Genomic DNA, 25,102 nt, shown 5'->3' with positions numbered 1-25,102 from the left:
AAGCCCAATTAATATTTAGTCTGAATTATGTATTCGCTCTTCTTCGCAAAGCGAAGTCGTTCTGACGAAACTCAGAGATATGCTGTGAGTCGTACGCAGACCTAAGGTTAGCTTTCCAATCAGTGAAGTTCCGCCTGCGTGAATGGAAGGAGTGGGGTTTGGAAACGCAAAGGTCGTTTTCTTCATCGCACGTCCTCCGCAACGCCTCCCGTCCCCCTGGAGCAGCGCGTGGGGGTAACCGTCCACTTGAAAAGCATTCCTCTTCCGAACTGACGTGGGTAATGGAGGTACGTCAATAAAAATATATTCGGGGGATTTGGGGTGGATCTGCGGGGCTTTTTATAGGTTAAGCGGTAACCTTTCCGTTATTTTGAATGCTCCCTTGGGGAGGATCACAACTATGGGTCTGGGCTTTAAAAAGATAACAGCGCGTTGAGCTGTCGTGCGTGCGTGAGCGTGTGTTTGTGCGTGTGTGTGTGCATGCGTGCCTGAGCACATTCTTGTGTGTCCCTTTGGATAAGCATCTGCTAAATGCCTAAATGTAAGTGTTATTTATTTTATTTTATTTTTTAAATGATGAGAACGCTGTGTATTTCATTGTAGTAGGACCGAAGGATAGAGAACCACATTACTACCTTTCATTCAATGACCACGCTATTAATGAATGAAATTTGGATGATGCTCAATAACAATGGGATCGACTGAGAAGAACGCTAAGCGAAGACTGTCTGACACGATGAAGGAACATACACTTGCCAGAGACGTGATTGTGAGATGCCCTGCTGATACTGTAAATGAATTAGCAAGGTCATGCTCAAAAAGTAACCTGATCGTAGTCGTCTGTACAACTTATTTAGTGTCTGTAATTAATCATTTTTACTGAATGCACAAGCAAATCTACACAGACCCTACAGTTCCCTCTTATGAGAAGGTAAGCATGTTGACATGTATCGTTATGCGAATAAAATTTTTTGCATTTCTTTTGGTGCCCTCCACCATTAGTTTTGAGGTGTCTTCAGAATTTGGAGCACTTTCAGAACTGAGTGTGTAGAGTGACAATCACCCCCTTGTTCATGCAGTCATTTCCCTGTGACCCAAAATGCTGAATTAGATTTTTCCAAGGCCCAATTCCTGATCAACCAATGGTAGGTCATATAATTTCTTTTGTTTGCTGTTTAGATCTTTGAATCAGAATCTTGGTGCCAGCTCCTTGAGTTTTTGAGTTTTTTTTTTTCGCTCCCTGGGCCCTGATAAAGGGGCGGTAGGCGGTGTTCTGTCACCTCTGACCCCTGACCTGTATTTCAGAAATGCCATGACGGGACCTAATCTCTCTCTTGATCCCAGGAAAACCACGGGCAGATTTTAAGCAATGCTCTCTAACGGACCTAATCTTCCCTGATCCCAGAAAAGGAGGCGTGCTGGGTTCGAACCCAAAGCCCGCTAATCTGGAGCATTTAGCCCTCATTGCTTTTTAATGGAGCCGCGCGGAGACGCCGCCACTGAACGCGCTGAGGCTGACACAATGCGGCTATAGATAGATTTTTAACACAAAATGGCCGCACGCGGCGTCCATTTTTTTTTTTCTTCTTTTTTTTTCAAGGGGGGCTTTTGTGCCAAATTTGATCACCGCCGAATATGGAGATGGTGATGTCTTATAAAAGCTGTCAACGACTTGTTAGTGTGAGATGCCCGAGTTGTTGAAGGTACTTCTGCAGCTGCATTGTGTAGTGAATGATCAATGACAATAGACCTGCAGTCTAAAGCTCGCTTTAGTTTACCAATCAGGTTTCATTCTCTCTCATCTCAACTATTATAATATCGCTGTTCTGTATCTGAGCGCATTTACTTTATAAATATATATTTTTGAAAATATTTCTATTTTAAAAAACTACTTGAATCTTCTTGTTTGGATGCTTGGAGTAAACTCCATAACCTGCCTGTCTGTGACTTTTCAGAGTCTGAAGAAAGAATATCTCACCTGTGATTGGATTTTCAGGTAAGATCTGATCATTTTGATCGTGTGCCAAATCCTTTCGTACTCTTAAAAAAAAAAAAGAAAGGCAAACGAAATATAATAATTCTGTCCCCACAATCCTTTATTAATTGTGTAAAAGATTGTATTTCAAAAATTCTTCACAGATATCACATTTGTGAACTGTGGCCAGGATTTGATGAAGACTTAGACGTAGAGTTAAAAGCAAGCTCACCGACACCTTTTGGTGAAGCAAAAATATGTCTTTGGAAAAACAAAATGCAAAATTCATTGTGAGTAAAAGTGTTAGGAAGAGCGTTGACTGGACCCGGGCCTGTGTCTCCGTGCCGGGCAGGATCGGAGAATGGGCGATGCCGAGATGGAGACTTTCGGGGTGGCTGCCCCGTACCTTCGGAAGCCGGAGCGGGAGAGGATCGCGGCGCAGAACAAGCCGTTCGACGCCAAGACGGCCTGCTACGTGGCCGACCCCAAGGTGGAGTACGTGAAGGGCAAGATCAAGAGCCATGACAACAGCTCCGTCACCGTGGAAACGGAGGATGGAAGGGTGGGTGCCCAAGAGATTCTTTCATCACTAAACTATTTCTGATAAAATATAGAAAAAAAAAATCTGAATTGGGCTTGGTATGTGACTGTCTGTCTAAACCAGAAAAATACTCCCATTGTTCCGTAGTGTCTACAGTGATCCATATTTAATTGTCAATGTTCCTTGTTCTAAATAGCATCTCTTCTCTTTTTGGTTTAGTTTACAGTTTAAACGCTTATCAATTTCAGATGTAACATTTTATGTCCTATTCATGCTAAGATAAGTGTGTGTGTGTGTGTGTGTGTGGGTGGGTGGGTGTACTAAGAAGCCAACATAAGATCTGTGAGATGTAAAATACATTAAGTGAAGAAACATCCAACATAAATGTTGTCTAATCAATAGGGCAATAATGTCAGTTTCAGTAGTCTCTGCTCTTTTTGAAGCAGTGATTTTTTTTTTTTTTTTGCAGGTTGTCACGGTGAAGGCCGATGACATCCGGCCCATGAACCCCCCCAAATTTGACAAGATCGAGGACATGGCCATGCTTACGCACCTGCACGAGCCCGCCGTCCTCTTCAACCTCAAGGACCGCTACGCCGCTTGGATGATATACGTAATGACGCACCCGTCCGCTAATGCACGCGTCCGCTAACTCACGCGTCCGCTAACTCACGCGTCCGCTAACTCACGCGTCCGCTAACTCACCCATCCTCTAACACACCTGTCCGCTAACACACCCATCCGCTAACTCACCCGTCCTCTAACGCACCCGTCCGCTAACGCACCCGTCCGCTAACGCACCCGTCCTCTAACGCACTCGTCCGCTAACTCACCCGTCCTCTAACGCATCCGTCCGCTAACGCACCCGTTCGCTAACGCACCCGTCCTCTAACGCACGCGTCCGCTAACGCACCCGTTCGCTAACGCACCCATCCGCTAACGCTCTCGTCCTCTAACGCACCCGTCCTCTAATGCACCCATCCGCTAACGCACCCATCCGCTAACGCTCTCGTCCTCTAACGCACCCGTCCTCTAATGCACCCATCCGCTAACGCACCCGTCCGCTAACTCACCCGTCCTCTAACGCACTCGTCCGCTAATGCACCCATCCGCTAACACACCCATCCGCTAACGCACCGTCCTCTAACGCACCCGTCCGCTAACACACCCATCCTCTAACTCACCCGTCCGCTAATACACCCGTCCGCTAACACACCCGTCCGCTAAAGCACCCGTCCGCTAACACACCCGTCCGCTAACGCACCTGTCCTCTAACACACCCTTCCGCTAACACACCCGTCCGCTAACGCTCTCGTCCTCTAACACACCCGCCCGCTAACGCACCCGTCCGCTAACACACCCGTCCGCTAACGCACCTGTCCTCTAACACACCCTTCCGCTAACACACCTGTCCGCTAACGCTCTCGTCCTCTAACACACCCGTCAGCTAACACACCCGTCCTCTAACGCACCCGCCCTCTAACGCACCCATCCTCTAACGCACCCGTCCTCTAACGCACCCGCCCTCTAACGCACCCGCCCTCTAACGCACCCGTCCTCTAACGCACCCGTTGCTATAATTCTGTAACTGGACCTGCTCAATGACATTATAACGTACATGGCCTTTCCACACATTTATCAAATACCTTCTGGCCTTCTGGGCTTCTGGTGTACCCTTACAACGTCAAACTGGCCATTTTCTGCAGGTTTATATTACATTACATTACATTACATTTATTTGGCAGACGCTTTTATCCAAAGCGACGTACAAAAAGTGCATTTTCAGCATTTTCAGCATATTCAGCAGATTGTTTTTGTTGACATTCCTGAGAACTACGTTGACGTTGATTCTCTCGAACCGTCTGCCGTGAGACATGAGCTGTGCTGTCAGCAGAGCCCTGGGGAGGAGGGAGGAAAGGCGGATGAACTCTTTTTCTTTTTGCAGACCTACTCCGGGCTGTTCTGTGTGACCGTGAACCCCTACAAGTGGCTCCCGGTGTACAACCCCGAGGTGGTGGCGGGGTACAGGGGCAAGAAGAGACAGGAGGTCCCCCCCCACATCTTCTCAATCTCTGATAATGCCTATCAGTTCATGCTCACCGGTATTATAACCTCTGTGTTGATCCATTAATGTCAGTATTATCTCTATGTTGTATGCTGTATTTCCATATTCATTCATGTGTCAAGTATAGATTTATATATTTTTCATTTTTTAAATTAAATAAGAGAAATACAGAAGGTAGAAAATAATGTATTTGGTGTGACAGTGCAGTGAAATGTACACGGACGGCGTCATGCGGTAAACCTGTGAGTGCATTCAAGATAACATAAAAACTTCTGATGCAATGTCAGCTGCAACTTGCAAAAACCTACCAATACATTATGGCCCCATTATGTCAGTCGGTCTCCTGTCTAATGCATGTTACTGATCTCCTTTATTTGTGATGTATTTAAAGAAGCAGTTTTTCTCTGGAGTGATAACATTCTCCAACCATTTCTCCCCACATGTGCTGTTCTCTTTGCCTGCAATCCTTCCCCCTGGCAACAAACGTTCATATTTGTTTTTTCTTTTTTCTTTTCCTTTCTTGCAGATCGTGAGAATCAGTCTATCCTGATCACGTGAGTACCTCCTCGGAGACGGGGGCTGAGGCGCATGAACGTGTTTTAAATGCACGGCTTGTCTGCTTCGCTGCTCTATTAAGTGTATGTATGTATGTCCCATGCATTTTAAAGTGTCTTTGAGACCATGAAAAGTGCTATATAAATTACATTTATTATTATTATTATTATTATTATTATTATTATTAATAATAATAATAATAATAATAATAATAATATTTTTGCTTTGCATTTTTTCCTGCAGCGGAGAATCCGGCGCAGGGAAGACGGTGAACACGAAGCGGGTCATCCAGTACTTTGCGACAATCGCTATTGGAGACCCCAAGAAGAAGAAGGAGCTGCCACCGGGAAAAATGCAGGTTCTGTTACAGATAAGAGAGGAGAGCGAGAGAGAGTGTGTGTGTGTGTGTGTGTGTGTGTGTGTCAATGTGTGTGTGTGTGTGTGTGTGTGAGAGAGAGAGAGTGTGTGTGTATGTATGTGTGTGTGTAGGTGTATGTGTGTGTGATTGTTTTTGTGTGTGCGTGCGTACGTGCGCGTGTGAGTGCGTGCGTGTGTGCGTGCGTGTGCGCATGCGTGTGTGTGTGTGAGAGAGAGAGTGTGTGAGTGTGTGTGTGTGTGTGAGAGAGAGAGAGAGAGTGTGCGAGTGTGTGTGCGTGTGTGTCAATGTGTGTGTGTGTGTGAGAGAGAGAGAGTATGTGTGTGTGTAGATGTGTGTGAGTGCGTGTGCGTGCGTGTTCATGCGCACGCGTGTGTGTGTGTGAGTGCGCGTGTCCGTGCGTGCGTGCATGTGTGTGTGCGCGTGCGTGCGTGTGTCTGGACAAAAAACATTGTTCGTTTCACTCCTTTAGGGAACCCTGGAAGATCAAATAATTTCGGCCAACCCCCTGCTGGAGGCTTTTGGTAATGCCAAAACTGTGAGGAACGACAACTCATCTCGCTTTGTGAGTATGTTTAACTCATCCGAACGGTTGGAAAAGCATGAAATAAGGGCTTTCTTCTGTGCTGCCTGTACCTTTCTGTGTTTTCTCTTTTACACATAAACAGAAAATAGATGTGTTTTGTGCAATGGCATTGCAGAAACTGCATGACAAAGACTTACTCAAACAATGTTAAATAAATAAATCACTCCAGGGTAAATTCATCCGAATCCACTTTGGAACAAAGGGGAAGCTGTCTTCAGCTGACATTGAGACTTGTGAGTTTGCTTTATCAGAACTTTATTTTTGAATCCATGTATATTTTAAACTGAGTATCCTGTAGATTAAGCAGGAGCAGGGGTGACCTCTGGTGATGTCTTTCTCCTGCAGATCTTCTTGAAAAGTCCAGAGTGACGTTTCAATTGCCAGCAGAGAGAAGTTATCACATCTTCTATCAGATCCTGTCCAATAAGAAGCCAGAGCTGATTGGTTAGTGCACCCCACCCTGTAATAAGAGGCCAGGCTTGATTAGTCAATGTTCCATTTTTATAATGAGAGCCAAAAGCTGATTTGCTAATACACCACAGTATGACAGGAGTCCTGAGCTGATTGGCGCACACTATTGATCATCAGTGACTGGCATTGTGGGTAATTTCTCAGATGCTTCTGCCCTCATCATCAAGGGACTCTTACATTTAGTTTCTTCTCACAATAACGAGCGACTTTTTAATAGAGCTTCTCATGGGTTATTAAAAGTGGTCACAATAAAAAATCGGTAACTTACATTAGTTTGTAATTCTTCACCATTACAATTAGTTACACTGTAAAATCGTAACATCATGAATGGTTTCCCCCATCGATGTTTGAGAAATGTTTTCTTAAAACTCGAGTTTAATTATATTTGTCCATGTAGTAATCATTTTTAGAACTAATGTTTTTTTTTTTTTTTATCCCTTAGAGATGACGCTGCTCACCACCAATCCGTACGACTATCCCTTCATCAGCCAGGGGGAGATCACGGTGCTGAGCATCAACGACACAGAGGAGCTGATGGCCACTGACGTGAGCGGAGTTTCCATCTTCTCCCCTTTCTGTTGTGACTCCAGCAGACCGTTCAAGAAAAAAAGCTTGCACTGCAAAAACCAAAAAGTATTTTTTCTTAAATGAGACGAAACAGTTGCCAATGGGGTGAGACCGTTTTGACTCATTTGGGGGGGGAGGGGGGTAATGGGGTAAGCGAATTTCACTTGTCAAGCAAACGATTCCTTAAAACAGGCTAATATTTTCTACTTGAGAGAAAAAAATAATATTTTATGTCTCATTACGAGAATAAAAAAGACTGACTTTTTTTTGCAGTATGTCTTCGCTAAACCCTGGAGGAATACTGCTTGTGCATAAGGAAAGATGTTGATTCTGAATGAAATAGGCTGTCTCGAGGCTGTCTGTTGCTGTTTATTTTCATTTGTCATTGTCTGTTTCTGACAGTTTCTGATGTGTCATATGTGTCAAACCTTTGCTGGTAATTGATTACCTTTGGGATACTTGCCTGCACTTATTCAACATATCCAAAACATTATTGGTTAGTTTGTTCAGGTGCTAATTTAAAAAATGACGGAAAACATTTTATTTTCTTCTGTCATTATGTGAGGTTTTTGTTTGTCGTTCTGTGGTGCCTGTGGATAACAGGTGTATGTTCTCTGTTGAATTTCTGTGTGCTCACTCAATTGTGTAGACATTTCCAAAAGAAATACAGACCTACTGGCATATGAATATGTGTGAATTAAACAAGACTTCCTGGTTGTGCAGAGTGCCATAGATATCCTGGGCTTCAACGCTGAGGAGAAGATCGGTATCTACAAGCTGACCGGCGCTGTGATGCATCATGGGAACATGAAGTTCAAGCAGAAGCAGCGGGAGGAGCAGGCCGAGCCCGACGGCACTGAGGGTGACGTGACACACACGTTTAAATTTTCAGATGTTTTTGTGAAGAGCAAGGATTGACTCCTGAGTAACATTCCTATTCCTTTTGTTTGTTTGTGTGTGTGTGTGTGTGTGTGTGTTTGTATATGTGTGTCTGTATGTCTGTGAATGTGTCTGTACTGTCTGTGTGTATGTCTGTCTGTATATGTGTGTGTGTCTGTATGTCTGTGCATGTGTCTGTACTGTATGGGTGTGTGTGTGCGTGCGTGCGTGCGTGCATGCGCGCACGTGTGTGTCTGTGTGTCTGTCTGTGCATGTGTCTGTATGTGTGTGTGAATGTGTGTCTGTCTGTCTGTGTCTGTATGTGTGTGTGTGTGTGTCTGTATGTGTGTGCGTGTGTGTGTGTGTGTGTGTGCGTGTGTGTGTGTGCGTGTATGTGCGTGCGTGTGTGTGTGTGCGCGTGTGTGTGTTGGTGTATGCTGGTGGGTCTGCATGTCCTACAGTGGCTGACAAAGTGGCTTACCTCATGGGGCTGAACTCGGCTGACCTGCTGAAAGCTCTGTGCTACCCCAGAGTGAAGGTGGGGAACGAGTACGTGACCAAGGGCCAGACCGTGCAGCAGGTATTTCAGTAAGACTCTCTGCTCCAGTCCAGCAGGTATTTCAGTAAGACTCTCTGTTTCAGTGCAGGAGGTATTTCAGTAAGACTCTCTCTTTCAGTTCAGCCGGTATTTCAGTAAGATTCTCTGCAGCTGGTATTTCAGTACGATGATGCATCTGCAGCTTTGTCCAGCTGCCTGGCTGGGCACGGCACTTCCCTTCACATTCCGATCTAATGTCTGCGTTCCCAGGTTTATAATTCCATGGGCGCCCTCTCGAAAGCGGTTTATGAAAAGCTGTTTTTGTGGATGGTGACTCGGATAAACCAGCAGCTGGACACAAAGCTGCCCAGGCAGCATTTCATCGGCGTGCTGGACATCGCCGGGTTCGAGATCTTTGAGGTGAGCCTGCCTGAATTGTGACCACAGACGTTCACTAAATGGAACAGTGCGAATTCACTGCTGGTAATAACTCTGAGTTCTGAATGTGGGCCCCTGTCGTCTCAGATGAACAGCCTGGAGCAGCTGTGCATCAACTTCACCAATGAGAAACTGCAACAGTTTTTCAACCACCACATGTTTGTGCTGGAACAAGAGGAGTACAAGAAGGAAGGGATTGAATGGGAGTTCATCGACTTCGGCATGGACCTCGCTGCCTGCATTGAGCTTATTGAGAAGGTAAAACCATCTTTTTCCTTGTACCATTAAAACACACGCAGTGCTCTTGTTAATGGAAACAGTAGCGTTCCGATAGATAGCATACTGCATGCAAGGAACATAGACAAAATGTGTGCCTGTATGGACCATCGGTCCTAAATGCAGCGCACATCCCCGACAGCCAATGGGCATCTTCTCCATCCTGGAAGAGGAGTGCATGTTTCCGAAGGCGACAGACACCTCTTTCAAGAACAAGCTTTACGACCAGCACCTCGGCAAGAACAGCAACTTCCAGAAGCCCAAGCCCACCAAAGGCAAGGCTGAGGCCCACTTCTCCCTGGTGCACTACGCCGGCACGGTGGACTACAACATCGCCAGCTGGCTGGAGAAGAACAAGGACCCGCTCAACGACACCGTGGTGCAGCTCTACCAGAAGGCGGGGCTAAAGCTGCTGTCTCAACTGTTCGCCACCTATGCTTCAGTCGATGGTAAAACAGTCAGTGACCGAGTCCCCAAATTTAAAACAAATAAATAAATATTATTATTTTATATATATATATATATATATATATATATATATATATATATTAGAAAATATAATAAATATTAAATAAAAAATTTATATGCATATGTATATGTCCTTTCTTTTTTAAGCGGATGGAATCAAGAAAGGTGGAAAGAAGAAAGGTTCCTCTTTCCAGACGGTGTCTGCACTTTTCCGGGTAATGCCATTTCTGCCCGTCCTGTGAAAGTCACTGTGTGAAAGTGCTGTCGCATAAATGGTGTGCTGAGGTGTGCTGAGGCGTGCTCTGAGCACAGCGACAGGCCGCGTGAAGAAAGTGGCTCGTCCTCCCGTTTGACCGCAGCTGTCCTTTGTCGTCCCCTCAGGAGAACCTGAACAAGCTGATGGCCAACCTCAGGTCCACCCACCCTCACTTTGTGCGCTGCATCATTCCAAACGAAACTAAAATGCCGGGTGAGTAGAAAAAACAGCCAACGGCCTCTCTTTCCCCCGCCCGTCCCTTAGATCCCGCCTCTCTTTCTCCCACTCGTCCCTTAGATCCCGCCTCTCTTTCCCCCGCCCGTCCCTTAGATCCCGCCTCTCTTTCTCCCACTCGTCCCTTAGATCCCGCCTCTCTTTCTCCCACTCGTCCCTTAGATCCCGCCTCTCTTTCCCCCACTCGTCCCTTAGATCCCGCCCCTCTTTCCCCCGCTCGTCCCTTAGATCCCCCCTCTCTTTCTCCCACTCGTCCCTTAGATCCCGCCTCTCTTTCTCCCACTCGTCCCTTAGATCCCGCCTCTCTTTCCCCCACTCGTCCCTTAGATCCCGCCCCTCTTTCCCCCGCCCGTCCCTTAGATCCCCCCTCTCTTTCTCCCACTCGTCCCTTAGATCCCGCCCCTCTTTCCCCCGCTCGTCCCTTAGATCCCGCCCCTCTTTCCCCCGCTCGTCCCTTAGATCCCCCCTCTCTTTCTCCCACTCGTCCCTTAGATCCCGCCCCTCTTTCCCCCACTCGTCCCTTAGATCCCGCCTCTCTTTCTCCCACTCGTCCCTTAGATCCCGCCCCTCTTTCCCCCACTCGTCCCTTAGATCCCGCCCCTCTTTCCCCCACTCGTCCCTTAGATCCCGCCTCTCTTTCTCCCACTCGTCCCTTAGATCCCGCCTCTCTTTCCCCCACTCGTCCCTTAGATCCCGCCCCTCTTTCCCCCACTCGTCCCTTAGATCCCGCCTCTCTTTCCCCCACTCGTCCCTTAGATCCCGCCTCTCTTTCCCCCACTCGTCCCTTAGATCCCGCCTCTCTTTCCCCCACTCGTCCCTTAGATCCCGCCCGTCCCTTAGAGAATCTACGAGGATAATAAAAATTCTGAACGCGTTTCTGCGTTTTCTCTGGTCTCGGGTCCACATTAATACCTCGGTTCACTCGCTCCGGGGTGTGACTTGGCACTTTTTTGGTCTCGCCGCTCGTTGAGTGTAAATCGTCCCTGTCCTCAGGCTCCATGGACCACCATCTTGTCCTGCACCAGCTGCGCTGTAACGGTGTGCTGGAGGGGATCAGGATCTGCAGGAAGGGCTTCCCCAGCAGGATCCTCTACGGCGACTTCAAGCAGAGGTATTACCGTGGTCTCTCCCTTTCGGCGCGGGATGACTTTTTTGAGGCCCGCCCACTGATTCGTGGTCTGACGGGCGGGCTGTCAATCACTTTTCACGCCTTGCGCTGGCCCCTCCCCTTCCCATCACCGTCCATCACTCCCATCACCTCCATCACCCCCATCCCCCCATCACATCACCCCCATCACCCCCACCCCCCATCACTCCCATCACCTCCATCACCCCCATCCCCCCATCGCATCACCTCCATCACCCCCATCCCCCCATCACATCACCCCCATCACCCCCACCCCCCATCACTCCCATCACCTCCATCACCCCCATCCCCCCATCGCATCACCCCCATCACCCCCACCCCCCCATCACTCCCATCACTCCCATCACCTCCATCACCCCCATCCCCCCATCGCATCACCCCCATCACCCCATCGCATCACCCCCATCACCCCTACCCCCCCATCACCCCCATCACCTCAATCACCCCATCACTCCAATCACCCCAATCACTCCAATCACCCCCACAGATACAGGATCCTGAATGCGAGTGCTATCCCAGAGGGACAGTTCATCGACAGCAAAAAGGCCTCAGAGAAATTACTCTCCTCCATCGATGTGGACCACGCTCAGTACAAATTTGGATACACAAAGGTAAGAAACCGCACAAATTCTGGATAGCCTGCCGTGTGAGTGCATTGGCATCGTTGCCTTATTTCCCTGAATAGTTAACCCCTGTGATACGAAGTGGGTTTGCGTTTAGAGTAAAATTGTTGGACTACATTTGCCTTGTGATCTTCAGAGTAAACGAAGAATTCTTTGTTTCATGCTGAAACAAAAATGGGAAAGAAGTGAAGACTGAGGTCTGATGTCCCCAAAAAGGATGGCCAATCACTGACCTTTATTAACTGATTAGAGTTGAGCACTACAGAAAAAACCATATGCAGTCAAACAATGATTAGTTAACAATGTGTTAGTTTATTTGCAGTTCATGAAGCCTCACACATACATCTGTACATCTCCTCAGCGGATGAGCTGTATTTCTCTTTCTGTTTCCATGGCAAATGCTCACGGTTTTTTTCAGCTCTCACCTGGCTCACCTTATGCCACCTGTTCCTTACCTGACCCAGGTGTTCTTCAAAGCCGGGCTCCTTGGTCTGCTGGAGGAGATGAGAGACGAGCGCCTGGCGGTGCTAATGACCCGCCTCCAGGCCGTTTCCCGCGGTTACGTCACTCGTCTGAAATTCAAGGAGATGACCCAGAAAAGGTCCACATTTCTTCCTCTTCTGCTCTAAATTCCAGACCAGGGTTATATTTTGGTTTTAGAGATAAGGGAATCTTCATTTGAAAATTCATCTGAGGTTCAGTGTTTGCTTGGACAGAACATTATAAAGCAGACTCCAATGTACCTTAAACATATATTATAATTTTTTGGTATTGAAAACTGTCTGACTCCACTCCAACGAAAGGTCCAACATACAGTATGAGGTATCTAGAGCCTGTGTAAACTGTAGGTAACCATAACCACTTCATAGTAAGTCATAAACCATTATGCACATCAAAGGGGGTGTGCTATGTCACTGTTCATAGAATAAATGGCAAAAAAATGTAATGTAATGTTAATGTGACTTACTGCCTGGAACATGCGACATGCAAACACAATCCGTGAGAGAACGGCAGTTGGTACAGTCGACTGTGGTCATGCCATGTTTGTGAAGGTGAGACGTAGTGCTTATGAGGGCTGCATTTATAGCTTTTAAACAGGACCATGAAACAGCATTACCATTATAGTTTTTCAAAATGTGTTCCTGTACTCAGGGAGTCCATATTCATCATCCAGTACAACATCCGCTCGTTCATGAACGTGAAGAACTGGCCGTGGATGAGGCTCTTCTTCAAGATCAAGCCCCTGCTGCGCAGCGCCGAGGCGGAGAAGGAGATGCAGACCATGAAGGAGGAGTTCGTCAAGCTCAAGGAGGAGTTCGCCAAGTCCGAGGCCCGGAGGAAGGAGCTGGAGGAGAAGATGGTGGTCCTGGTCCAGGAGAAGAACGACCTCTTCCTGCAGATTCAGGCGGCAAGTTATTACTATTTTGACAGTTTGAAATTCCAGATAAAGAATTATTAATCGTGTATCATGCGATACAAGTCTGACATTCAGCACATAGATGTGGGCCTTGCAACACAACACACACGTCTCTACACAGAGATTCCTCACCCCTCTGGATGTCTAGATTCTGGATGTTGCTCACTTGGACATGGCCTCCCTCCACAGGAGAGAGAGAACCTATCGGACGCGGAGGAGCGCTGTGAGGGTTTGATAAAGAGCAAGATCCACCTGGAGGCCAAGATGAAGGAGTTCTCCGAGCGGCTGGAGGAAGAGGAGGAGATGAATGCGGAAATAACCGCGAGGAAGAGGAAGCTGGAGGACGAGTGCTCGGAGCTGAAGAAGGACATCGACGACCTGGAGCTCACCATCGCCAAAGTGGAGAAGGAGAAACATGCCGCAGAAAACAAGGTCAGTGCCCTCATTTCTCCTGTCTGCTACTGCACCTGTCAGTCACCACTCCAATAAGTGGTGGATACTGGACTATTCATTTTGTAATTCTGCTATGTGTACAAAACCAGGTTGCAATTTGTTTTTGCCCTTGGCCAGTGCATTCTCTATCATCTGGGTGGTTAGAACATATGCATTACATACATGTACCAGCAATATTGGTGTATTCATTCAAAAGATTTTGAAATCATTCAAAATAATCGGCCATTTTCATAATGGTTATGTGGGATGTCCTTGATACAGCTGTTTTGCTTCAGTGGTATTTAAAACCAGTGATATTAAAGACCAGTGGAATTAAAACCAGTGGTATTAAAAGCCAGTGGAATTAAAACCAGTGGTATTAAAACCAGTGGTTGTCCACAAGGAAGAAACGGAGGAGGCGGAAAACTCCCCGTTTAAGGTGACTTCCATCCGCAGGTGAAAAATCTGATAGAGGAGTTGACCACCTTGGAGGACTCCCTTCTGAAATCGACCAAGGAGAACAAGGCTCTCCAGGAGGTCCACCAGCAGACCCTGGATGACCTGCAGGCCGAGGAGGACAAAGCCAACGTGCTGACCAAGACCAAGGCCAAGCTGGAGCAACAGGTCGACGATGTACGGAAACGGCAGTCGATTAAACCTATTTCAGAAGTTTTTTTTTCTGTTTGCATGCATCTTTTAATGATTTCACGACTAGAAAGTTATCACAGTAAACCTGGCTGTTTTGTACCCTGTTCACTACAGTTTTACAGCGAAGCCTTAAAACGGGTCGTGCATTTTTTTCTGTCGTTCTGTCCAGCTGGAGGGGGGTTTGGAACAGGAGAAGAAGATTCGGGCGGACCTGGAAAGGACCAGAAGAAAGCTGGAGGGAGACCTCAAGCTGTCCCAGGAGGCCATAATGGACCTGGAGAACGAGAGGCAGCAAATGGACGAGAAACTGAAGAAGTAGAGAAACCGGCTTCATTTCTTTCTTTTTTTACTCGCAGTTCATAAGCAGCTACAGCTACGTGCTTATTACATGTTATCTGACGGTAATAACAGGTAACATTTCAAAGAAAGATCAACTATATGATGTTTGGAGGTTTAATTGAGGCGCTAAATGTGGTTTTCTGAAAAAAGCTAGTTTGCGTAGTTTGTGTTTGTTTTTTTGTTCGGTGAGCAAACTACATATTCCGGATGAAAATCTTATTTTTATTTTTATTTTAATACCTAAGAAGTGAACAATTTTTTCCGGGTTAAATTTTCCAAAAGTTTTTGTTCCTACGTTATTATAAACGAGCTCTGGTTGCAGTGGAAGACTGAAATGTTGACGCCTCGCTCCTGCAGGAAGGATTTTGATCTCAGCCAGCTGCAGGGGAAGGTGGAGGACGAGCAAAATCTGAGCTCACAGCTTCTGAAGAAAATGAAAGAACTTCAGGCGAGTCAATGTCATTTTGGGAGGGCTTCAGCAGGGAGATTGTGATGGCCTCGAGCGGTCATAACAAGGTTAACTTTACCAGCGCTTAATACTTTAAAATACCTTTATTTAAATGTTCTGACAAGGGTGAACAGGGATTGGGTAAACCAAGATTTATTCTGAAGATGGAAATCATATGCATGTATTCAATGATACATTTATGTGTTATTTTGCTCAGTGGGTAGATGTATTTCTCAAATGTTCTTTGTTTTTAAAAATAAAAAAACAAAAACAAAACATCAGTTACAGCTATAATATAAATATTAATGAGACTCACATTCTTTTATGCATATAACCTCTAGATCAGTGGTGTCAAACTCGTGCCATGGAGGGCCGTGTGTATGCAGGTTTTCATTCCAACCAATTAATGCTGCCTTAATTGAGTCCAATTACTCATTCAGCCATATGCGTTTAACTGCATTGAAGCACAGAATATAAGAAAATTTTTATTTAGACAATGCGGGTCACCATAGACGTCGGGTCACCATTGTGCACAAACCTGCCTCCCTAATTCAGCAAATAATTTAACTAATTATATAATCAAGATCTGAGGCTGGAATGAAAACCTGCATACACACGGCCCTCCATGGCACGAGTTTGACACCACTGCTCTAGATAGTCTCCAGGTTTGCATCCAGTGTAATAGAGGATGTGGGTACCAGGTCCATGGGGGATTTTAACCATGATTCTCTGTGTAAATATCTGCAGGCCCGCATTGAGGAGCTGGAGGAGGAGATCGAGGCCGAGCGTGCTGCTCGGGCCAAGGTGGAGAAGCAGAGAGCCGAGCTCTGCAGGGAGCTTGAGGAGATCAGCGAGAGGCTCGAAGAGGCCGGCGGCGCGACCGCCGCTCAGGTCGAGATGAACAAGAAGCGCGAGACGGAGTTCCAGAAGCTGCGCCGGGACCTGGAGGAGTCCACCCTGCAGCACGAAACCACCGCCATCGCCCTACGCAAGAAGCAGGCCGACAGCGTGGCTGAGCTGGGAGAGCAAATCGACAACCTTCAGCGCGTCAAGCAGAAGCTGGAGAAGGAGAAGAGTGAATACAAACTGGAAATCGATGATCTCACGAGCAACATGGAGGGAGTTCTGAAAAACAAGGTACGTGTCCTCCTTTACTGCCGGGCCTGATCTCTTCTAGGAGACATCTCCAAAAGGGCAGAGCCAGACCCGCCATTCACATAAAATCAGTCAGTTTTTATTGTTCCCTTGACATTTTAGTAGTTCTAATATCTTTCTGTGCGTTTCAGGCTAACCTGGAGAAACTGTGCCGTAGTCTTGACGACCAAAATAGCGAGTTCAAGGCAAAAGCTGAGGAGGCCCAGAGGGCACTGAATGACTTCACTACCCACAATGCTCGCCTGCAGACCGAAAATGGTGAGACTGAAATTTCACAGTGATCACTGATGAAGAGGCAAACGCACTCTGCGCACGTTTTACTTGTGCAAGCTAATGAAACATCCAAAAGGGTCCAAATGGATTCCAGGTAACCTTCATCTCGCCGCTGTAACAGGTGAAGTCACACGTCAGCTCGAGGAGAAGGAGGTGATGGTCACCCACCTCAACCGGAGCAAAGCGCAGCAGGCCCAACAGATCGAAGAGCTGAAGAGACTCTTAGAGGAGGAGATAAAGGTGCTCGAAAAACACTTCTCAAATAACTCCACCATTTATATTGCAGTGGTTATATTTTTGGCCCTAACTTTGGTCAGACCTTGTGAAGCGTATACTGACAGCTTAAAATCCTTTGAAAGAATTTCTAAGCGTTTTTTGTGTGTGCAGGAATTCAGGTCAGATGGTAAAACTTACATTTTGATTAAATTTTGTCACATCAGGAACGGAGACCGGCATTCAATCAACATTTGTCCGTAACTTCACAAGCTTATATAAATAAATTTAGGCTTTTTGTTGTCAGTCGACAATATTGATTGAATCTACAATTTTCATATGTGTTATGCCATCCTTTATAATGGATAGCATTTGAGTATTATTCTATTAAAAGGCATTGCAAACATGCTTTGAATAAAGTGCGACCTTTTTATTTTTCTTTATAATTGGTTTACTTGAAGGTTATTATATTTATTTGCTTTTCATTGATATGTAATGTTTATTCAGAAATGATTTAAAGAAATGAATGTTTATGCGCTGCATTGCCTGCTTTTTTAGGCCAAGAACGCCCTGGCCCACGGTCTGCAGTCGGCCCGCCATGACTGTGACCTGCTGAGGGAGCAGTTTGAGGAGGAGCAGGAGGCCAAGGCCGAGCTGCAGCGTGGAATGTCCAAGGCCAACAGCGAGGTGGCTCAGTGGAGAACCAAATACGAAACCGACGCCATCCAGCGCACCGAGGAGCTGGAGGAGGCCAAGTAAGCAGACGGACCCAAGTACTTCATTCACCACCTTGAATGAATTCCGGTGTTTATGGGCCTGTTTACGTAAGGATTTCGTTTTTAGCACAGGCTGTGGGGACAGCAAGAGCATCGTTTACCTGCTCACCTGGTATTCTGTTTTTGTACACCAGGAGTCAGTAATTCTGTTTTTGTCCACCAGGAGTCAGTAATTCTGTTTTTGTCCACCAGGAGTCAGTATATTCACAGACTGAAGGGTTCGGCAATGCCTGTCCTCTCATTGTATTCTAATTAAGTCTCGCAGCAGCATTTAATAGTCTAGTAAAGAAGATTTTAGCTGTGTTTAAACATGCTGCTACAATTACTTACCAGCCTAATGGTTTCAGGAGTGCACTGAGGAGCTGCGGGAGGCTAATTAAACAATTTAGCTCCCAGTGCCTTTTTGAAATGACAGAGCTGCGCTGGCTACCGCTGATTTCCCCCTCCCCCCGAATTTATCCCCGAAGGAAGAAGCTGGCTCAGCGTCTGCAGGATTCTGAGGAGCAGACGGAGGCGGCCAACTCCAAGTGCGCCTCCCTGGAGAAGACCAAGCAGAGGCTGCAGGCCGAGGTGGAGGACCTCATGATCGAGGCTGAGAGGGCGAACGCGGCCACCGCCGCCCTGGACAAGAAGCAGAGGAACTTCGACAAGGTGCTCTGGGTCGGCCCGGCGCTCTCCGACCCGTACATCGCTGTGCGGGTTTCTGTGTGGTGCTCCTCAACACTTTGGAATGTATCTTTCATTAACGTTAATTATGAAGGCTATTGTAACGCTATAATTGTGCATGCTATAATTCATATTTTAGAGTAGTATATGTTTTTTTTAATGAAGGTAATGGGTGTGGCGTTTGTAATAATTTGAAAGTGGGGGGCGGGGTGGGTAGGAGATGCACTCCCTGTCACACGCGACCCAGTATCAGTTGCAGGGGTTGTGGCTCTCATCTAGGATATAATGGCTGATTAATCCATAAAATGAGACTGTAGGGTGTGGCTCCTCCCAGGTCCTCGTTGAGTGGAAGCAGAAGTACGAGGAGAGCCAATCGGAGCTCGAGTGCTCCCAGCGAGAGTCCAGGGCCCTGAGCACCGAGCTGTTCAAGCTGAAGAACTCCTACGAGGAGGCCCTCGACCACCTGGAGACCATCAAGAGAGAGAACAAGAACCTGCAGCGTAAGTTCCTTCTTCCTGAAAGAAGATTCTGCGTCTTCGTGGACTTGTTAGACACGATTGCTGACATTATTATGTATAGATGTCAGCTTAAGGTTATATCGCACAGCTAGATACTGCAGCTCAAGTTTAGCTATCTTCTTGCTCAAGGGTAAGATTAGAAGTTATCTTCTTCTTAAACTTCATAATATTTAACCTTTGTTGAGCTCAGTTTCAGCCAGTTTTAAAGAAAATTATGGGGAAAAAAACAATAATGCTTTAAAACTAATGTAAAACACATAAAAGTTTTCCACTTGTACAGAATGAGGTTAATGGTTATGTAGTGAAACGGATATTTTATGTAGTGTAAGTCAGGCTGTAAAGTGGAATGAGGTGATGGGGGCTGGTGAATAAAGTGGGGCGACATAGCTCAGGAGGTAAGACCGATTGTCTGGCAGTCGGAGGGTTGCCGGTTCAAACCCCGCCCTGGGCATGTCGAAGTGTCCTTGAGCAAGACACCTAACCCCTAACTCCTAACTGCTCTGGCGAATGAGAGGCATCAATTGTAAAGCGCTTTGGATAAAAGCGCTATATAAATGCAGTCCATTTACCATTACCATTTAAAGTCATCGCATGAAAACAGAAAGAAACGACCAGAATTACTGGAAAAAAATGCAAAGGAAAATGAAATTAAAAAACGCAGGAACATTCACGGGCTTGTCTCATTGTTTCCAGAGGAGATCGGTGAGGTGTCCGGACAGGTCGCCGATTCCGCGAAGACGATTCACGAGCTGGAGAAAACGGTCAAACAAGCCGAACAGGAGAAGCTAGATGCCCAGAGTGCTCTTGAGGAGGCTGAGGTAAACCAGAATGAGCTGACAAGCATGTCTACTGGTTTTCTGGTTTTTCATTTTATTATTTCTTTGATTTTCGTAATTTAGTTACACTGAGATTGTTCATCACCGGTTTATGAAAACTCTTGTTCAATAAGCACAAAATATTTACTTTCTTATATACAAATTTATGGACAAATTGAATTTTGATTGGTCTGATTCCAGGCCCTAGAGAAATGTTCAAATTATTGTATTTTCCTATGTTCCAAATTTGCTTCCATATATGAAAGTGATTAGGATAAGTGATTAGGATAAGATGATATTTTGCTGTAGCAGTTGTGGCATCACAATGAATATTTGGAGACCCAATGTTGTCATTTCTTCAGTCTTCTCTGGAGCAGGAGGAGGCCAAAATCCTGCACATCCAGCTGGAGCTGAACCAGGTGAAGTCGGAGGTGGACCGCAAGGTGGCGGAGAAGGAGGAGGAGATGGACCTGCTGAAGAGGAACTACCAGCGGACGGTGGACGCGCTGCAGAACACGCTGGACGCCGAGACGCGGAGCCGGAACGACGCGGTGCGGGTCAAGAAGAAGATGGAGGGCGACCTCAACGAAATGGAGATCCAGCTGGGCCACGCCAACCGCCAGTCTGCCGAGGCGCACAGAAACCTGCGCCTGGTCCAGGGCCAGCTCAAGGTGGGCTCCGCCCGCCGGGCCGGCCCCGCCCGGCTCGTCTCCACGGCAACCAGGCGCTCCGCCCGGAAAAGGAAAAATGTTCCGATTGTGTCAGAGTGTAGGATTAAAGATTAAAATGCGGGATGTGTACTGCAGATGTTTTATTCATCGTTATTTATTGTTATTTATTTATCAAACCCAAGTGCGGGTGTGACACAAAAACTCCTCCCCTCCTCTCTTCACTGTAAAGTGCTTTGAGATCATGAAAAGCATATAAATACATTATTATTATTATTATTATTATTATTATTATTATGTTACAAGGGAGAAAAAAATAAAGAATCACAGGATTCCAGATCATTGACTTCTCTTGTTTTCAGGTGGAATTTAATTTCACTGCAGTGCAGGTATTGAACATTACGTGTTTGCGCGTGTGTGTGTCTCGTTGGTCTGCCAGGATGCCCAGATGCATTTGGACGAAGCCCTCCACGGGCAGGAGGACCTGAAGGAGCAGCTGGCAATCGCGGAGCGGAGGAACGCCCTGATGACGACGGAGATGGAGGAGACCCGGGCCGCTCTGGAGCAGTCGGAGAGGGGGCGCAAGCTGGCCGAGCAGGAGCTGGTGGACACGAGCGAGAGGATGCAGCTCCTGCACTCCCAGGTCGGGCGCCGCGTGACCTTTGACCTTTGACCTTTAGCATACCCCTGCCTGTTTTCTGCAGCGGGAATCTCAAACTGCAGTCAGGACTGCTGTGGCTGCTGGCGTTTTGGTATCTTTTACGCAGCAGTGAGCTTATGCTTTGGAAGCAGGGTGTGTGGACTCATTGGACAATCAAAGACTTAAATCACTCACTGTGCGTACAGATACTGCAGACTTGAGTTTGAGATCCCTGGTATACAGGAACAAGGGCTTGGATCTCCTGCTTGAGGGGTTGCCTCATCCTGCTTCTGCCTTTTACCGCTCCTCGCAGAACATCAGTCTCATGAACTCGAAGAAGAAGATGGAGGTTGACATCTCGCAGCTGCAGTCAGACATCGAGGACGCCGCCCAGGAAGCAAGAAACGCGGACGAAAAAGCAAAGAAGGCCATCGTCGACGTGAGTGCGGGTCCCACCAGAGACCACTGCGCCCCCGTGTCTGACTGATATTTAGGAAGACGACAAAGGATTTGAATTGGAGAAAGGCCCGTGTCCAAGTGATTGGTTAGTATTTATTAACTCACATTTTATATGTTTATTTAATAGGCGGCCATGATGGCAGAGGAGCTGAAGAAGGAGCAGGACACCAGCGCTCACCTGGAGAGGATGAAGAAGAACCTGGAAGTCACGGTCAAAGACCTGCAGCACCGCCTGGACGAGGCCGAGAGTCTGGCCTTGAAGGGCGGGAAGAAGCAGCTCCAGAAACTGGAGAGCCGGGTAAATGGGTTTATAACTATTTTTGACGGCGGTGTTGCGAAAACATCAGCTATTAATAGCGCACGTTGTTTCTTATTTTAATGACACACACGCCCCCCCCCCCCCACCCCACCCCGGACTGTGTGCTCAGGTTCGAGAGCTGGAGAACGAGCTGGAGGCGGAGCAGAAACGTGGGGCGGAGACAATGAAAGGGGTTCGAAAGTACGAGAGGAAAGTGAAGGAGCTCACGTTCCAGGTAACGTGGAAAACGGGTTCACACGACGAACCCCGCAGTCTGCCTCGATCAGCCGCAAAATGACCTCCAGTGTGTTGTGATATTCAGCAGCAAAATCACCTTCAGTTTGTTGGGTTATTCTGCAGGAAAATCGCCTTCAGTGTCGTGTGATATTCAGCAGCAAAATCACCTTCAGTGTGTTGTGATATTCAATTAACTAATTAAGGCATCTTTGGACTTATAAGTAGAAGATTTGGTATGGTTTACATATAGAGCACTACTAAAATAAAGGAAGCGCTTGAGTAAATGAGGGGTAAATGTACTGAACGCAGGTGCTTTCGCACACTTTAATTACGTTGCCGTGGGAGTTAATTAAGCGATTAACATCCCAGTGCACTCACAGTGTGTATAAAAACAGCTGGGCAGGCCCAGTTGCCCATCGTCATGGCTGCCATAGAAGAGATCTCAGTGGGTTTGAAAGCAAGGTGGTTTGTAGGGGCCCATTCACACATTCAGCAGGAGCTTCTGTGACAGACTACGGGGGAACTTGCTGATTTTTTCACGAGGAACACTGACTGAGGTGACATTGTGACATGGAAGTTTGAGGTAAAGGTATGATCAACTAGCTGCAATTGTGGTTTAAACTGCGTACTCTTCGACCATGACATTACGGCATTGGTTTGCCAGGCAAGGCAAAGCACAAACTCTGCCTCAGTAACCGAATCAATGGATCGCAAATATCAAGTTAAGGTGTGAGCTGGGTACTTTGTTGGGCACCTCACACAGAGATTTACCATGGCTGGTGTTTCCTTTATTTTTGGCCGTTCTATCATGTAAACCATGTTGTATTGCCGTATGTATGCGTACACCATTCAGCTGCAATGTAATGTAATGTAACCATCCTTCCTGCTAATTGGCAGGCTGAGGAAGACAAGAAGAACGTGGCGGGACTGCAGGACCTGGTCGGCAAGCTACAGCTGAAGGTGAAAGCCTACAAGAAGCAGTGTGAGGAGGCGGTGAGTGATATTATAATGCATTCATATAATTATGGTAATAATGATGGTAATGACAATGGTTATCATTTTCAGTGTAGTACAATAGGTAAGGATGTGGGGTTGGAACCTAAAAGTTGAAGTTTCAATTCCCAGATATTACACAGCTACTGAGCAAGGTACTTAACCTGCATTGCTTCAGTATATATCCAGCTGTATAAATGAATACTGTATAAAAAATGTCAAAGACGCTCTGGATAAGAGCATCTGCTGAATGCCAGTTATATAAATATGCAATTATTATTTTAATTATTATTATTTTCCTTTTCCTTTGTTTTGTGTTTGTGTATGAACGGCAGGAGGAGCAAGCTAACTGCCACCTGGCCAAGTTCAGGAAGGTGCAGCACGAGCTGGAGGAGGCGGAGGAAAGAGCCGACATCGCAGAGTCCCAGGTCAACAAGCTGAGGGCCAAGAGCCGCGATGTCGGTGGGAAGGTGGAGGAGTAGCGGGGGCTGGAGGTCACCAGAGGTCGCCAGAGGTCACTGAAGGTCACTCGTGTCACATGGTATCGGAATACTCCGCACTTCGGGAATTCAAAAAACGATATTCCGTTTCTTGGAAACGCCTCGAGTATTCACCTCCACAGGGTTTTTTTTGTCAAAATATTTACCCAAAATAAGGGCTGCTGTTTTGGTATTTGAGGTGGAAATCAAAAAACAGTGTTAAATATCAGATTAAATATATTGTATTATTACCCCAAGTAGTTTAATAGGCTTATGTGTGTCTGCAATAGAAGGCTTACTCATTAACATATTCATACTGTACATGTATACTTCCTTACTTACATTTAAGAGTGCGTATTTTATGTGTGAATGTAGGGAGGTGGGTAGACCTGTGGAACAGCAACAGATCACATGACTGATGCACCTTGGGAAGTATTAACCCTTCCTGCTCACTGGTTCACTCATGCCTCTACCTACCTGGGATTTGGCCTTTTCATTTTTTGTTCATTATAAAATCATGATGCTTGTTCCAGTAGTCAGCATTATATATATAAAGTCAGAGGTTTGCATGGGCCAGCCAGTATGATTATGATTTCATTATTTAATACAGATAAAGCATTACAATGATACTGTCCAATGCAGTGTTCTGTTCCTGTACACGAAAGGATATTTAGGAAGCTGTATGAAAGTCAAACATCACCATGATTAGAGAGTACTCTGGTCACAATTACCTTAATTTGCTACATATCTTTAGTTTATTGACCACAGTGGCTCACCGTGCAGTTATGTCAAAAATATGAAATACAAGCAAAAGCTACATTCGATATTCACAATTGTATCTCGGAAATGAATCAGGTTGAGCTCACCAGCTGTTGTATAACTCTACTTTTATTTTCATGGAGGAAAGATGAACCTTTCAGCCAATAAACATTAAAAACATAAAGAACCAAGAGCAGTAATTTGTGTGTCATGTTACTAACCAAATAGATTAATAATTCCCCCACCATGTAAATCGACGATAAGCAATGATCTGAGTGCAAACACGGATGTGGCCTGCTAAATATGGAGAGAACTGAGTGCACATGGCAAAGTAATAAAGCTCCCTTTGACATTTATAAAAATAGTAAGTTTTTTACTTTTTAAGTGTGAGGCGTCTCATCAAGGTTGCTGAATATGTAAAATTCATACATTACCAAAAATAATTGTCTTTAAAAATGAAGAACCTGAGTACAAAAAAGGCATTCCTAACATTGTACCTGAAGTAATATAAAGTATTTTTTTCTTTATACTACACTGCATCGCACCATATTCTCCCCAGAACATAATCCACTTGGTCTGTTAGCTTTGAAATTTTACATTGTCTAGTGGTACATCTACAAAATGAATAGAATAAATTATGGCATCTATGGAAAAAATATGTTGGCTGCATATTGCGGTGGTGTAGGCTGTTGCTCTGTGCACCTGAATCTTTCACACAAATTTACTGGAAGGCAACAGGAGAAAGGCATCACCACCTGTAGGAAGAAAAAACTTGAAATTGGTTCAAGTGTCACTATTCGAATGTTTCCAAAGATTTTTGAGAAGTAGGAAGCCCACAGAGGTGTTGTAGGTTAGTGTTGTCCCTGGTTACCCA

At 46.1% G+C, this 25,102-nt stretch overlaps 1 protein-coding gene across 1 annotated transcript; it reads left to right on the top strand.

Moving 5' to 3' along the window:
- The first annotated feature begins 1,943 nt into the window (after positions 1-1,943).
- Positions 1,944-24,469, top strand: LOC118216727 (myosin-8-like). Its single transcript, XM_035398165.1, has 39 exons — positions 1,944-1,996; positions 2,328-2,537; positions 2,986-3,129; positions 4,462-4,618; positions 5,108-5,135; positions 5,380-5,494; positions 5,985-6,077; positions 6,268-6,331; positions 6,444-6,542; positions 7,012-7,115; positions 7,860-7,998; positions 8,477-8,595; positions 8,824-8,973; positions 9,079-9,249; positions 9,410-9,716; positions 9,883-9,950; positions 10,117-10,204; positions 11,219-11,336; positions 11,860-11,983; positions 12,460-12,596; positions 13,148-13,403; positions 13,602-13,844; positions 14,301-14,477; positions 14,662-14,807; positions 15,189-15,279; positions 16,027-16,416; positions 16,566-16,692; positions 16,829-16,947; positions 17,479-17,675; positions 18,164-18,347; positions 18,697-18,862; positions 19,574-19,698; positions 20,058-20,366; positions 20,803-21,006; positions 21,317-21,442; positions 21,590-21,760; positions 21,891-21,995; positions 22,895-22,990; positions 23,326-24,469. The coding sequence occupies exons 2-39, from the start codon at positions 2,337-2,339 to the stop codon at positions 23,470-23,472; spliced, it is 5,805 nt and encodes a 1,934-aa protein (XP_035254056.1). The 5' UTR covers positions 1,944-1,996; positions 2,328-2,336; the 3' UTR covers positions 23,473-24,469.
- The last annotated feature ends 633 nt before the right edge of the window (positions 24,470-25,102 follow it).

The sequence above is a fragment of the Anguilla anguilla genome, chromosome 17 (genome assembly GCF_013347855.1).
Source record: "Anguilla anguilla isolate fAngAng1 chromosome 17, fAngAng1.pri, whole genome shotgun sequence".
NCBI classification, from domain to species: domain Eukaryota; kingdom Metazoa; phylum Chordata; class Actinopteri; order Anguilliformes; family Anguillidae; genus Anguilla; species Anguilla anguilla.
Note: the sequence above shows the minus strand (reverse complement) of the source record. Positions and strands in the feature narration are given on the sequence as shown.